The sequence below is a fragment of the Pezoporus occidentalis genome, unplaced genomic scaffold (assembly GCF_034315485.1).
Source record: "Pezoporus occidentalis ecotype Australia unplaced genomic scaffold, CSIRO_AGI_Poc_V1 ctg226, whole genome shotgun sequence".
NCBI lineage: Eukaryota > Metazoa > Chordata > Aves > Psittaciformes > Psittacidae > Pezoporus > Pezoporus occidentalis.
In genome coordinates this window covers 228248-242922 of record NW_026914138.1, presented here as the reverse complement: position 1 = coordinate 242922, position 14675 = coordinate 228248, and the positions used below count along the sequence as shown (strand labels likewise).

Sequence of the window (14675 nt, the reverse complement as noted above, 5' to 3'; positions counted from 1 at the left end):
GGCACCTTAATTCACTCACTGGTCAACATACCAGATAAGCAATCACTGAAAGGCATCTCTGTTTGCTTTGGAGCCTGCAGAGGACTTGGACGTAGTCCCAGGGTTACATCATTTTCATATAGAAGCAATCCCTTGCTATAATCAGTTACTTTATCCCTTGCCAGCACATGAGCTGAGCTGTTCAGAAAGATCCCTTGGAACACAGATCCAGCTTCAAACACTGGCTCGACTAATGAATGCTGTTTGTCTGCTGGAGCCCACGCAGCCTCCCAGGTACCATCCACACTGTCAAGAAGGATGTCCTGAAAGTCCCCTTTAGTCTCTAACAGGACACTGGTTCAAGGGCAATGACTGATGTTTGCAATCTATATACATTGCAGTGGATAATGTGGGTATTGAAGCTGCCTGACCCCAAAGAATCTCTTTGTCTCTTGTCTGTTCTTGCCCTGAAACCTTGAATCAAGGTTGAGATGCCTTGCACGAGAGCTGCAAAGGGTACAGATGTAGAAATACATGTAAAGAAGCACAATATAGAGCTGTTGGAGTGAGGCCATGGAGATGCTGCGAGGGCTGGAGCAGCTCTGCTCTGGAGCCAGGCTGAGAGAGCTGGGCTGGGGCAGCCTGGAGAAGAGAAGGCTCCTGAAGGGGAGACCTGAGAGCAGCTCCAGTGCCTAAAGGGGCTCAAGGAAACCTTGGTCTGCTTTGTTGAAGGCTTTTAAAGATGCCTCTTTTCTCCCGAAGCAGAAGGGAAGGAGAGGGATGCTCAGGCCCTGTTTTGAAGGGCACGAGAGAGGCTGAGATGCACTAAAAGGCTGTGGAAACTCTTTTTTCTTTGGAGTCAAACCTGGCAGTGGCCTGAGGTTACCAACAGGCACAGATGGTTCCAATAAGGGGAGGAAGTCAGAGTCACATGGGATTCCTGTGGTCTCCTCGCATTCCCAGGAGCCTAGGTTTGCATTCTTGTCAGCGTTAATGGGGTTATTTTTACATCTGAACCATCATCACGTTGGGGTGATGTAAAAATATATCTCTTTTTTCGATCACCTTATCGCTATGAGAATGGACCAAGGCAATAACTAAGCCCAGGAGCCAAATAATCACATTGTCTTCAAAGCTGAAGCTGCATTTCCTTGGAAAACATTGTTGTGTCAGGAATTGATGAGATTATCCAAATGTGTTCCAGGCTCAGGCTTGGCCAGGAGCTCGCAATCTGGGAGCAAATGATGTTTTCATCGTTATTGCATTGCAAGAATTGTGTTTCCATTTTGTGTTTGTCAAGGGAAATATAGGAATAGGTGGTACAAATGTGGAGAAGAAGTAGCACAAAACCACATGTAGTTACGTGGAAAGAGGTAACCTACCTCAAGTAACGGATCCCAGAATCCCAGCCTGGTTTGGGTTGGAAGGGACCTTAAAGCTCATCCAGTTCCAACCTTCACCCAATTCCATCTTCCACTGGAGCAGCTTGCTCCAAGCCCCATCCAACCTGGCCTTGAACACTGCCAGGGATGGGGCAGCCACAGCTTCCTTGTGCAACCCGGGATGAAGATGCAGGGAAAGGAGCTTTCTCCAGACCTTGTTGAGTTTTGCATGTTGCTGGTGCAATGATGCGAGCTCAGCTCTCAGATCTCGGTGATACAGTTCGGGTACAGATTGTGGTCAGCTGTGACAAGAGGATGAGGCTATGAAGTACATGAACGTGTCCCCATTACAGTGATCCCAGTGGTTCTTTCTCACTATGAAAGGAAGAACGCGTGTGTATGTGCATGTGCTGACATAAAAACTTGCTCTGAATATAACCAGAACAGGCAGAGGATGAAATAAGCCAAATTCACAGCCAAAGAGCATGAATCTTCCTGACAGAAAAGTGCTGTTTGTGAACCCAAGCTCCCAAAGCTCCCTCTGCCCCTCAATGTCCTACTCATGCTTTAATATCCCAGTGCAATGCCCAAACCTCAAATTAACTGGATTTCAGGCTTCACTGGGGATGTTTTGTGCGGCTGAAACCCGAGTTCAGATACACTGATACCTGACGACCCAGAGTTCAGACCACTCTGGGTTATACCAGCCCACCCTAATGACCCCTTTCACGAAGGGCTCGATCCTGCCAAGCAAGGACATGAAAGCATCCCCAAAGCCTTAATTGTTTGTTCATAGCTGGGTACTGAGGAGCAACTTCTGCCACACAGACCTCCGGTGAGGTCACTGAAGTCATGAAATCAGTTGCGTTGTGGAGTAGCCAAGATGTAACAGGGCACAGGCTGGGTATTCCTATGGCATTAGTGGGTATTACTGATGAAGCGTGACCAGCACAAAGCTCGGGGGCAAAATCTGCCACCCTGGGAAGTCCCCTGGATCCTCTCTTGTTTGAAATTAGGAGCTTGTTTTATAGATAAGGAAATGCAGCTTTCAAGTGTCTGATTTCGTACCACGCACCACGAATAGAAACCTCCTGAACCATGGCAAGGGGGTTGGAACTGGATGATCTTAAGGTCCTTTCCAACCCAAACCATTCTGTGAGTCTATGAAACCAGGAGGTACAACTGCAAATCCCCCTGCCGTAAATACTGGACCACATTCCCTTCTCCCACCTGGGAATAAAACCCTTTATGTTGAATCCCAAGTCACCCCACGCACAACTACACATTGCTACGTTGCTCCTTGCTCGATGATTCTTTCTTCTGCAGACTCAAAAGCACACAGGCACTAGTAAGGAGCTGTTGTTTAAGCCATATTTCAGTATAAGCTTGAAGATAAGAGCATCTCTCCTATGAATAGAGATTGCAGGAGCTGGGCCTGGTTTAGTCTGGAGAAGAGCAGACTGATAGGGGATCCCATCAGTGCAGATCAGTGCCTCCAAGGCGGGTGCCAGGAGGATGGGGACAGACTCTTCCCAGTGTGCCCAGTGACAGGACAAGGAGCAATGGCCATAAACTAAAACACAACAAGTGTCACCTCAACACGAGCAAGAACTTCTTTACATTGAGGGTGTCAGAGCCCTGGCACAGGCTGCCCAGGGGGTTGTGGAGTCTCCCTCTCTGGAGCCATCCCAAACCCACCATGGACACGTTCCTGTGTGCCCTGCTCTGGCAGGGGTTGCACTGGGTGATCTCCAGAGGGACCTTCTAACACGAATGGTTCTGGGGTTCCTGGTGATGGGCTGCAGTGCTTGAGACCCAAATTGCAACCTTTCCACACACCCCAGTGCAGCGTGGTTTTCCATTAATAGCCATGGAAAAGTTCACCTAAACATTAGCTGTTCTTCCTGGAACTAACAGCTCCAAAGCCAAAAGCCCAGTGATCCCCTCCTCAGCCTGCAGCTGGCTCCTGCACTGCTGGAGCTCTGCTTGGGAAGCAGGGAGCAGAGAGCTCATCGGGGAGCATCCCACTCCTATCTCTACCCAGGCAACGTTTCCCCTGGCCAGAATGACAAGTTTATGCCTTTAGCATTGAGGGTCAGAGATTTGCCTCAGAAGCCAAGGCAAAGCCAGCAAACAGGGATTGCAGGGATGGGAATTGCTGCCCACTAAATAAGACAGAGCTTTGAGCTCCGGCTTGGAGCAAGCTGCTCTAGTGGAAGGTGTCCCTGCCCGTGGCAGGGGTTGGAACTGGGTGAGCTTTAAGGTCCCTTCCAACCCAACCCAGGCTGGGATTCCATGATTCTCTGAGCTGTGCCCTATACCATGCCCTGTCTTTGCCCAAACACAAATTGCACCCAGAGCAATCCCCACCGGGATCACTGATGCCTGCAGGCTGCATGATCCCCCTGGCTCTTTCTTGCTCTCCAGAGGGATGTTTTTCCCTGACCCTCATTAATTGTTCCCGTTCTTGCTGCCAAAAGAACCTGTTTCATGTTTGATTCCATGCTTTCTCTTCCCCTCATGCCCCGTCAGTTTGCTGTACAAGCAGCAGAGGAGCGATCCCAGCCCTGCACGAGGCAGTGTCTCTGCCGTGTCCCTCCTCATTTCTCCAAGTCTAGCTCCCTCTTTCCAGAAAGACAATGGGAAAAATGAGCAGATCTTCCTGGAAATGACACCCATCCCACAGCATCCACCAGCCAAAAGCAGCTCCTGCTAAAGCCATCAGCTCTGTTTGCTGACACACAAATGCCCGCTCCTCACCGAAGGAGCCGCGCTCCCAAACTCCGGCACGAGCCAAAGGTTGAGGCTCTGAAGCTCATTCCCACGCTGAGATTTGGCAAGGTTGAAGCCGATATCATCTTGTTCCATGTCCTGGAGGAGTTGGCTCTATGGGTCAGCGCTGCAGAATGTGGTTAGAGATGACAGCAAGAAGCAGAGGTGGCAGAGCAATGGGCAGGATCTGGGTTGCAGCAGAGCAATGGGCAGGATCCGGGCTATGGCAGGTTTGAAGAGCCAGGCGTGGATGAGAAGTTATGAGTAAGCTTATGAGTAAGACCTGAAGGGGAGGTTGAATTGGCAGAACCCTCTTTGTACCGTGGAGCCCTCAGATGCACGGTATATACATCTATATATGTACGTATATAGACATATAACACACATGCATATATATAGAGGTATATGAAAGCTTTAGTCATAAGCCAACATGACTGAGCTGATACTCTAAATAAACTCTTACTTATTCCATATTCCATGGAGGTTCTGCTAAAGCTGCAGTCCTTCATGGTGTTCAGTTTCCTCTTGGGCTGCTGGACTAGAACAGGACCATATAACTACAAATACAACCCCTTGCTTCAACATCTGAACAGACCAGCCCATAGGAAGGCATCGAAGAACATTAGGATATTGCTTCTTTTTACCTTTCTGGCTTTAGGATGCTTGTCTGCACTGCAGGAAACTGCCTCTGCTATAAGTGGAGCTCAATGGCCGTGTGCAAGACTCCTTGTCACCAAGTTGGTTAACGTGGTTATCACTTACCTGGGGCAAACCCCACCTCCTCACTGGCTTCAGAAGGAAACACCATTTTGTACTGCTCTGTTCCTGGGAATTAGAGAGTCAAATCCAGCACTGAGTCCCAACAGAATGCCTGCATCTTGCTCCAGACTTTATCACCCTGCAGCACTTTCCACAAGGTTTTGCCTTCTTTTAAGGTAAAACCATAACAGTCCATAGTTTTCAGGTAACAGACCAGGTTATTAGAGCCAGGTTGGAGTGATGATCTCATTGCTGGACATCTTCCTCATATTTTGGGGATAAAACAGGTCAAGCCTCCAATTTCTTACTTATTCAGTGGCCAAGGTGGCAGGAATGCCTTGGGAATGGCTTATGAGCTCTGTGTAATGAGGCACAGATGGGAATGGTTCTGTTGCAGTGATGCTGTATCAGGCAGTGAGGCAGTGTGAATGGCTGTTTGGTGACTCAGGCGTAGGGAGGTAGCTGTATCACTGGTGATGTGCTCTTTCCACCATGCTCCACGCACACTGAGCTCGCAGAGACCTGGCTGACAAAGCCCAGGAGCCACTCTACAGCCCCCCAGTGCTGTCTCCAGGCACTCCTGTGTGATTTAAAAGCAGCCCAGGCCTTGCAGACAGGGAGATCTCAAGCTCATGGAAGCCACCTGGGATGCAGGGCGGGTTACCTTGATGGGATTCAGAGCAGCAAAACCCATTGGGGACCCAACCAGTGCTGATCCCAAATGCTAACGCATTGGTGGGAAGCAGATACTGATGATTCTCACCCTGGTCCTTTCCCAGGAGCACCTTTATCCAGGCACAAAGGGACACATGAAGCACTCAAAGCAAGGACCGCTTTCATGGGAGGGCATCCCCACCACGTTGGCTGCTGCAGTGTTTCTCTGTGCCACTCGGCTCTTGCAGGCTGTGCACAGGCACAGGGCCAGGTTACTGCCTCCATCCATGCTCCTCATCATCATCACCCTCTCAGATGTTCGTGGGAGCTTCATCCCTGGACTGGGCTCAACTCGAGCACCCGGGATCCTTGGGAAGGAGGGCTTGGAGCGTTTAGCATTGGTTGCTCTCATCCATGTATGTGCTTTGCTTGCAAAGCAGCTACAGTTTGTAAATCACCTCTTTGCAGACACCAGCGGTAACTGTGAAGGTATTGAGTAGATTTCATGTTTGCCTCTTATTCATTTGGCCAGTCCCTCCCAAAAGCTTTTATTTGAGTCAGAATCAGGTACCAAATCACAGCTTTTTGTCTCTTTCTTTCCATTTCTCTTTCTCTTCATTCCTGGGTTTCTTGTTTCTTTCTCATACCAAGATGGTATCCCAGGATGTTGTTTATGGAAGGTTTGCATTACCCATACATTAAGGACCATATCTTTTCCAGTGCCTCTTTTTAAACCCCAGCACTGCAGAGCAGCTGACCCAGGCAGCAAAGGAAATAGGAGGAGATAGATAGGGAATGGCATGCTTGAGCTGAGCAAAAGGCAACTCCATCCTGGTTTAAGGGGAAGAAGGTTTGAACTCTGAAGCTGGACCCATGTAATGCACAAGGGAATGGGGAAGAGGCATCTGTGCTGTGCTAGCCCTGGGTTAGGTCTGGCTCTCATGTCTGCTCTCCAGTGCTTTCAGTCATCTCGTCTGCATCTAAGCATCTAATTCTGCTCAGATTCCAGGCCAACTCCTTGTTAAACCTTGTCCACAAAGCCCATGTTTAAGCAGTTACCAAGTGGAGACTGAAAAAGAGCTCTAATTCCAAAGCAACCCTATTACTGGAGAAAAGGAGTTACCATCAGCCATGGGTATGAGCAGCCATTCATGAGCAGAGGCTCACCAGGTCGTAGCTGACTGCAGACCCTAGTGTAAACCCCATGCAGCTATACACTGGTAGGAATTGTTAATACCTTGTTTATGGCAATGGCACTGCTTTTAGTCCCCAAGCCCCAGACCCAGTGATTTCAAAGCCTCACTGCATCCTCTTGACTGCTCTAAGGGCGGTGCTCAGTTCCATTTGGATCAGCAGCACCATAACCTCACTCCCAGAGCATCCAGACAGAGCATCCCTCCACACAAAAACAATTGCAACTTCTTGTTCTCTGGCTGGGAGTCCTGGACTGCTGCTTTCTGTGCGGGTTCAGTTGATTCTCAGCATAAATAAAGGCAACAAACCCCGTGCAAGGCACGATCTGAAACGCCTGAATTTGCATCGCAGGAGACGTGGCACTGGAACAAGGAAAACATTCCTGGGGTAGGGGAGGGGGGCTGAGTGGAATTGGTTCATCTTGGTGCAGACTTCCCCTCGCTCAGCAGGTCTGCCCCACAGGGTTTGCTTAAAACCACAGCCAAGTGCATTAAAATGATGTTGAAGCAGAGACACCGCAAAGAACGAACAGAACCCGGGGCACTGGGAGCTGACACTGATGCGGATAGATGGATGGATGGATGGATGGATGGATGGATGGATGGATGGATGGATGGATGGATGGATGGATGGATGCATGGATGGATGCATGGATGGATGGATGGATGGATGGATGGATGGGTGGATGCATGGATGGATGGATGGATGGATGGATGGATGGATGGATGGATGCATGCATGGATGGATGGATGGATGGATGGATGTTCTGAGGGTGCCCAGAGAAGTGGTGAATGCCCCATCCCTGGCAGTGCTCAAGGCCAGGTTGGACACAGGGGCTTGGAGCAAGCTGCTCCAGTGGAAGGGGTCCCTGCCCGTGGCAAGGATTGGGACTGGATGAGCTTTAAGGTCTCTTCCAACCCAAACCAGTCTGGGATGCTGTGATTTATTTCAGGCCCCCTCAGCCTGTGAGCTGGTGCCCAGCTTTGGGCAGCACCAGGCGCTGGGATGCTGCGGAGGGATTTGCCCACCCTGGTATCTCATTTTGTGTTGGCATTTTGTCCTATGGAAGGGATGGAGACCGTGTCCCCACTGCACCCACGCTACCACACGGTGCACGGGCAGCGCTCAAGCCTCTTCCCCCTTTCCCCTCTAATTGTCCTGCTGTCAGGACAAGCCTTAACTGAGTTAATCCTCAAGGAGGGCATTACCATGGGTGCATTCCTGTCCTTTAGTGAGTCCCTGCTCTGCCCTGCAGTCTGATTCCTTGAGGAGAGCTGGAGTTGAAACCAGAGGCTCTTCCTGCTGACAGGAAGCCGGGGCTGAGCCATGCTGATGCTCTCCTCTCCAACGTGATGCAGCTCTGAGATCCTGGTTTCCCTAAGCTGCCCTTTGCTTGCACTCAGCTGCTCGCACAGACGTTCCTTCACATCCACACTGTGATGCTAGGACTGGCAGAGCTCTCAGAGAGGAGCTGCCTGCATCACTCCATGTGTCAGCCCCTTCCACGCCGGCTCCTCTCATCCCTGTCAAATCCTTCTCCTTTCTACCACCATCTCCCTTAGCTCACTGCGGGTCCCTCTTCACAGAGGGAGGAGGTACAGAGCCGTGCCTGATGTTGTTACCCCGACAGATCTACTCCATCCTGCACAGGATGCTCCATTTGGCAGTTTTCCACCAGGCAAAACATTTACTGTGGGAGAGGAAAGAGGAGAACAGAAAATAAGCTCTCACTGAGGGATCCAAAAGCAAAGCATGGGCTCAGAATGATGGGATGATTTCATATCTGAAAGAATGAAGCCACGATGCAGTAGTGCTGATCCTGACAGGCGGGTATTTACAGTGGGATCGGTTGCAGGTGGAACTTAGAAGGGGAAAAAAGAACTCAGAGGGCAAAGGTTTTGTTTTAAAATGGACAACAAACTGTAGCTTAGCACCAAAGAGCAGCAGTTTATTGGCTTCCCATGAGCAAGGCACCCTGGTGAAGAATGGAGCAAGAAACCCAACTCAGTTAAAGAAATCTCCACTTTTGCCTGGTAAATGGTTCAAAATCAGACCCAAAAACCAGGTATTTGAAGGAGAGGGAGGCTCCCAAGGTGCAAAGTCCAGATCCATGCTGGTGGGTGTTTAAGACCAAGGTTTGGCAAGAGGCATCTGGGTCGGGCTGACTCAGATGCCAGCTCTGAAGAGCAGGAGCAGGACAAGAGCTGGCTCTTACCAGTTCCTGCAGCTTCAGTGTGAGGTATTTGATGATCCCAGGGTCAGAAAACTGTATGGGAGGATTTCACCCTCCTCTATAAGAGCTGTGGTTGGGGTTTAACCTCTTGGATTTACTCTTACAACATCCATCTCTGAGGAGATGAACAAGGTGCACAACTGGTACCAGGGATGCAGGTGGCTCACCTGGGATGCTGTTGCCTCCATCACTGATCTCCCACTTTGGAGATGAACAAGGTGCACAACTGGTACCAGGGATGCAGGTGTCTCACCTGGGATGTTGTTGCCTCCACCACTCATCTCCCACTTTGGAGATGAACAAGGTGCACAACTGGTACCAGGGATGCAGGTGTCTCACCTGGGATGCTGTTGCCTCCATCACTGATCTCCCACTTTGGAGATGAACAAGGTGCACAACTGGTACCAGGGATGCAGGTCTCTCACTTGGGATGCTGTTGCCTCCACCACTCATCTCCCACTTTGGAGATGAACAAGGTGCACAACTGGTACCAGGGATGCAGGTGTCTCACCTGGGATGTTGTTGCCTCCACCACTCATCTCCCACTCTGGAGATGAACAAGGTGCACAACTGGTACCAGGGATGCAGGTCTCTCACTTGGGATGTTGTTGCCTCCATCACTGATCTCCCACTTTGGAGATGAACAAGGTGCACAACTGGTACCAGGGATGCAGGTGTCTCACCTGGGATGTTGTTGCCTCCATCACTGATCTCCCACTTTGGAGATGAACAAGGTGCACAACTGGTACCAGGGATGCAGGTCTCTCACCTGGGATGTTGTTGCCTCCATCACTGATCTCCCACTTTGGAGATGAACAAGGTGCACAGCTGGTACCAGGGATGCAGGTGTCTCACCTGGGATGCTGTTGCCTCCATCACTGATCTCCCACTTTGGAGATGAACAAGGTGCACAGCTGGTACCAGGGATGCAGGTCTCTCACCTGGGATGCTGTTGCCTCCATCACTGATCTTTCATTTTCTTCTCTCTCCTTTTAGGGCCGCTGCATCAACTTCACCAGAGTGAAGAACACAGAGGCCCCCCCCAAATACCCTCTCAACAATGCGTACCCCCCGTCATCCCCCCCCCCAGCACCCATCTACACCCCCCCACCCCCAGCACCCATCTACACCCCCCCTCCACCCAGCTCCCCCACCCCACACACCCCATCCCCCTCCTCCACGCTCCCCCCACTCCCCCCACCCCCCCAAGCCCCCCCACCCAACAGGGCCCCCCCTCCATCCCGGCCCCCCCCTCGCCCTGCAGTCTAAGTGGGGGGGGTTCAGCCTTGCTCCCACCTCTTCCACAAGCATCCGAGGGGCTTTTTCAGCAGTACTGTACCACATCCATTGGCTGGGGGGGTGGGGGGGTGGGAGGGGGGGTAGAGGAGGCTGGATTGGGTTTGGAAGGGGTGACTTTGGGGTTGTCTTTGTCCTTTAGATTTCTGTTATTGTTCAAACCCCCTGTGCATCAGTGCCACCAAACTACCAAGTAAGAGCAGCCAAGAGACTGCAGGAACAAGGCAAGTAACTTGAGTCCCATTGCAGCAAGGCTCTTCCCCCTTCTTTGTCCCCAACGCTTCCCATGGCCATTCCAGGACATATTGGAAACAAAGAGGAATGGAAAACTACAGCAAACTCTCCAGAAAGGCCAATTCTCCCTAGGGGACAACTGCAAGAGACTCTTCCAAGTGCAGCCATCCCAGGTAGCTACTGCACAAGGGCATCGGGACAAGACCCAAGGTATGAGAGAAAGCTGCTCCCATCCCAGCTGCCAAGCGGGTGATGACAACAGCAGGCCTGCAAGTCCAGGAACCTGGTAAATCCAAGGAGAACTGTTCCCATGGACCACGGGAAGGCGGCGTCATCTCGGAGGGTCTGGATGGGAGAAGGGGTAGGTCTCTGGATCCGCGTATGTCGGCATGTGGAAGAGCAGGTGAATGCGAACGGAGCGCCACTAGGGAATGGCAGGGGAAATACACCAGGTGGAACGGCACGAGGCTTGGACCCCATCCCCTGAGGACAAGGAATAACTGGTAACAGGTCGGCCTCCAGCGCTCCCAGCGGGACAGAGGAGCTCCTGGCAACGGAGGAAGGGAATCTGGGAAAGGTATGGTTGAGGAAGAGTCTTTGCATTCAGTTTAGGCTGATACTGGCTACTGAGTTAAGGGCTCTGCCATGCAGCGGTGCCATTCAATGCTGCTTGCCAAAGGAAAGTTCCTGATGTAAGGGGTGCATCCATCTCCCTGCACCCATTCCGCTCGGGCTCCTTGCTGCTGTCAGTTTGAAGGGGTTCCCACTGATGTGTTTGGTTTTCCTGTAAATTGCATCCTTTCACCACAACGTTTCCATGTGGATTGCTGGGTTCTGTTTTCCTTTCCGGAATAAGCAGCAGGCGCCTTCCAACCTCGTAGCGAAGGAGATGCAGAGCGCTTCCTCCCTCTCCTCAGCTCCCAACACCATCACTCCCAGTAGCTGTGGTTGCTAAGGCAAAACTCAACCCATTGGACATGCAGGATGGGAATCAACCTTCCAAGGAATGCACTGGCTGCATTTCTCCATGCTTTCTCCTCGCCTCCCCGGGCCCCCCACCCTATTCCACAACGTTTGCACACACTCACGTGGCTGTTCTCCTATAGCACAACCTGCCTTTGTGACAAATAGAAGTAGGTTTGATCACTCGAGCCAGAGCTCTGGCTCCCTGTTGACCATCAGGATCAGTTCTCACAACGTGACTCTTTCCATGGAAGTTGGTAACCCACCTTGTAGCTGCAGTGCTACGAATGTCCAAGGGTTCTCACAAGCATGTATGTTTGTAGCAGATAAAGAAATGCTTTGCCAAGTGCTTCCTTCAGCGCTGTTGGAAATAAACAGGAATTCTAGCTTTTTTAGGGGGAAAAAAGGGAAAAAATACTCAAGGAGGAAAGGGAAGAGACAAAAAATGACCCTTCTGGTCCCCATTCATTTATTCATGTTTGTGAATGACCCCTTATGGTGAGACTCGGAGCCAGTCTGACTGTCATTCACCAGCCTTCCCCACCGCTAGGTCACAGCATCTATCAGATGGGATAAACGCATCCATCTGCTACATCCATGATGCTGGATCTGAAGACGCAACCTCCAGCCAAGGCTGTTGTGCAGAAAGGCTGCTTAATTCACCCCTAACCCTGTTCTGTCTGCAGGCAGCACAGAGCAGCCCCAATCAGGAGCAAACCCAACAGTTCTACTCGCTGTTGTCAGATGCACCAGCTACAGCCCATAGGTAGCTCAAGTCAACCTCGCGCTTGGCACATGGGAATGGGATGCTTCAAACACCCAGACACACGTTTGGTTGGACTCCCTCTTGGGATGGATGGGATCTAGTTCAATAGGTGCTTGATCTGGGTTCAGAAAGAAAGAGGTAAGAACTGGGAATGGTGTGATAAGGATCAATGGATAGGTCTCTGAACAGATCCTCGTGTTTCAAGAGAGTTTGGGAAGGAAATTGATTTTCAACAGGATGGCATTGGGATTTCATTTGGTTTAAGGGTCACTTCGCCAGCAAATCCAAACCTACTGCTGGGGGAAGCCCCACAGCAGTGTATATCCATTCCTAAGGCTCACTTTCTTGCAGATGTACATAGGAATCCTCGTTTTCCCCAACCTAAAGGGAAAAAAAGCCCCTCCAGTATCAAAGAAGCAAACTCCAACCCAGATGAGGCCAGGGAAATCATCACTGCCCACTCACGACGAAACACCAAACTCCAAATTCTTTGTTGTACATATTGTTACCGCGTGCTTACCATATGTTAGATGGAAGCATTCCCTATCCGAGTGCGGATAAAAAGACCATTGTTCAAGTTGTAGTAAATTATTATGAAGCCAATGACATTTCATGGCACGTTATTGTACCAAGCTGTGCTTGTTGTATTTTGTTCTTTACGGTTGTATTGCTTTGTTTTCTATCAATGTACAAATATCTCCTGTAGTGACGAATACCTGTGGGACATAGCATTAACTGAAGCACGACAGCTCCTGCCTGCACGCTCCCTTGATCCATTGGCATTGCTTTTCCCCGTGGATCCAGGGCGGGATGTGGCCGGAGCATGGACACCAAAGCAGAGCACCCAACCCGTTGGTGAACTGCTTTTGGTGCATCCTTTCCAACGTTCGCAGACAAAACTGGAGCGCGTTTGGTGGTCCTTGGTCTTGCGTTTAGGATCAACCTCAATGTGGCTGCTTAAAAGGCTTCCCCAAAGCACCGCATGCGCTCTTAAAGATCCATGCTGGTCCCTAAGGATCGATTTAGGGATTCATTTAGAGATAAACATAAGGTGATCAAGCCTAAAACTTGGTCCTGACTTTAAATCAGCCTCCACTGCCGAGTGATGCTATGTAACCCAGGTTGAACCAGCTGGTGCGCCATACACCGCCCTATGGTACCCTATGTATTCTCTGGCTATAAAACCTTCCTCGAAACACATTACCCAGGCTATCAATCCTCACTAGCCAGTTCTTAAGTAAACCTTCCCTATAGATCAAAGGGAGCTGAGGGGCACCACATCTGCTCCCAATCTCCCAGGGCTTCCCTGTTCACTGCTCCTCCATGGGCTGGTCTAGACAGCCGTAAGCAGACGTCTGATGGCATTAAATAAACCCTTGTTCCATTCTGCTCCGGAGCCCTCCCTTTGATTGCTGCCTTGTTCCTCCTCCGTGCAAACCTTCCCTTGGTGTCCTGCAGCCTCAAAGGGCTCGGCAGCTGCCTTTGACAGGTTCAGAGCATGGGGTTTAATGGCTAAAATGCTCCAGATGGCTGCTGGCTGCGTCTCAACGCGGTCACCCACAGGAATGGGGCAGGCAACTGAATTCACCCTCTGCTCCTCAGTGTGTGAAGGCAGCTCCTGCCCCTGGGGAAAGGGGGCTTCTGGCAAGGTCTGAGGGTAACCAATTGGTGCCGTGGCCTTTATGTGGTGCTGGTGCAGCAAAGGAGGAGAAAGAAGCCTCTGCTGTGATGGGGAATCAGGGCTCGTGGGTTGGGCCAGCGCTGTGCAATGATGCTCTGCTCCCTCTGTTTGCTGCATGTGTCATTTGTTAAATGCAGTCATTACTCTTGCTGCCCTTGATGTTATTATTAAAGAACTACACCGATCCGTGATGGGCTCCCTGTGGTTCATTGCCTGGGCAAAGGGAACGAGGCAGGAGGCAGGAGAATCCTGGTCAATGGGTTTGATCCTGGCTTTCCATCATCCTGGAGAGCTGCAGCGCGGTGCTGTGCTTCCCAGTATCCCAGAGACCTGGCACAGGAGCTGTTTAGAATGGGATGGGACACAACCTCCTCACTGTCACCCAGGGCCTCACCTCCTCGTTCACACATTCACCTCCTTTAACAGAGCATAACAGTGAGTACAAGGAGCTCAGCACCTTGCCTTACAGTCACACTTGCTCGTAGTCCTTTCTGCACTTAACTCACACTAACTCATGGTTGGAGCATCTTATTCTACAAGGGAGGTTAACAGAGCATGAAGAGGTTCAGCCTCAACACCCTGCCCTTTCCCGGCAGGGCACGCAAGGCTGTGGGCTCCCTCGGGAAGCAGGAGCCAGCTCTTTCCTCAGCACATCAGCTCAGCCTGCATCCTGCTTGATGTCTGGTTGACACCAGGCTTGCGTCTCATAGGGAAGCCACAGGAGTCAGCAGGGCCTGCTCGGGTAAAAGGTGCTCTTTACAT

At 50.9% G+C, this 14675-nt stretch overlaps 1 protein-coding gene across 2 annotated transcripts in view; it reads left to right on the top strand.

Moving 5' to 3' along the window:
- Positions 1 to 14102, top strand: part of ANTXR1 (ANTXR cell adhesion molecule 1) — a 77500-nt gene extending 63398 nt beyond the window's left edge. For both annotated transcript variants that reach the window (XM_062620956.1, XM_062620955.1), the window contains one exon: positions 9970 to 14102. In XM_062620956.1, coding sequence (XP_062476940.1) covers positions 9970 to 10242 — 273 coding nt within the window. In that variant the 3' untranslated portion in view covers positions 10243 to 14102. The remainder of the gene's footprint in view (positions 1 to 9969) is intronic.
- The last annotated feature ends 573 nt before the right edge of the window (positions 14103 to 14675 follow it).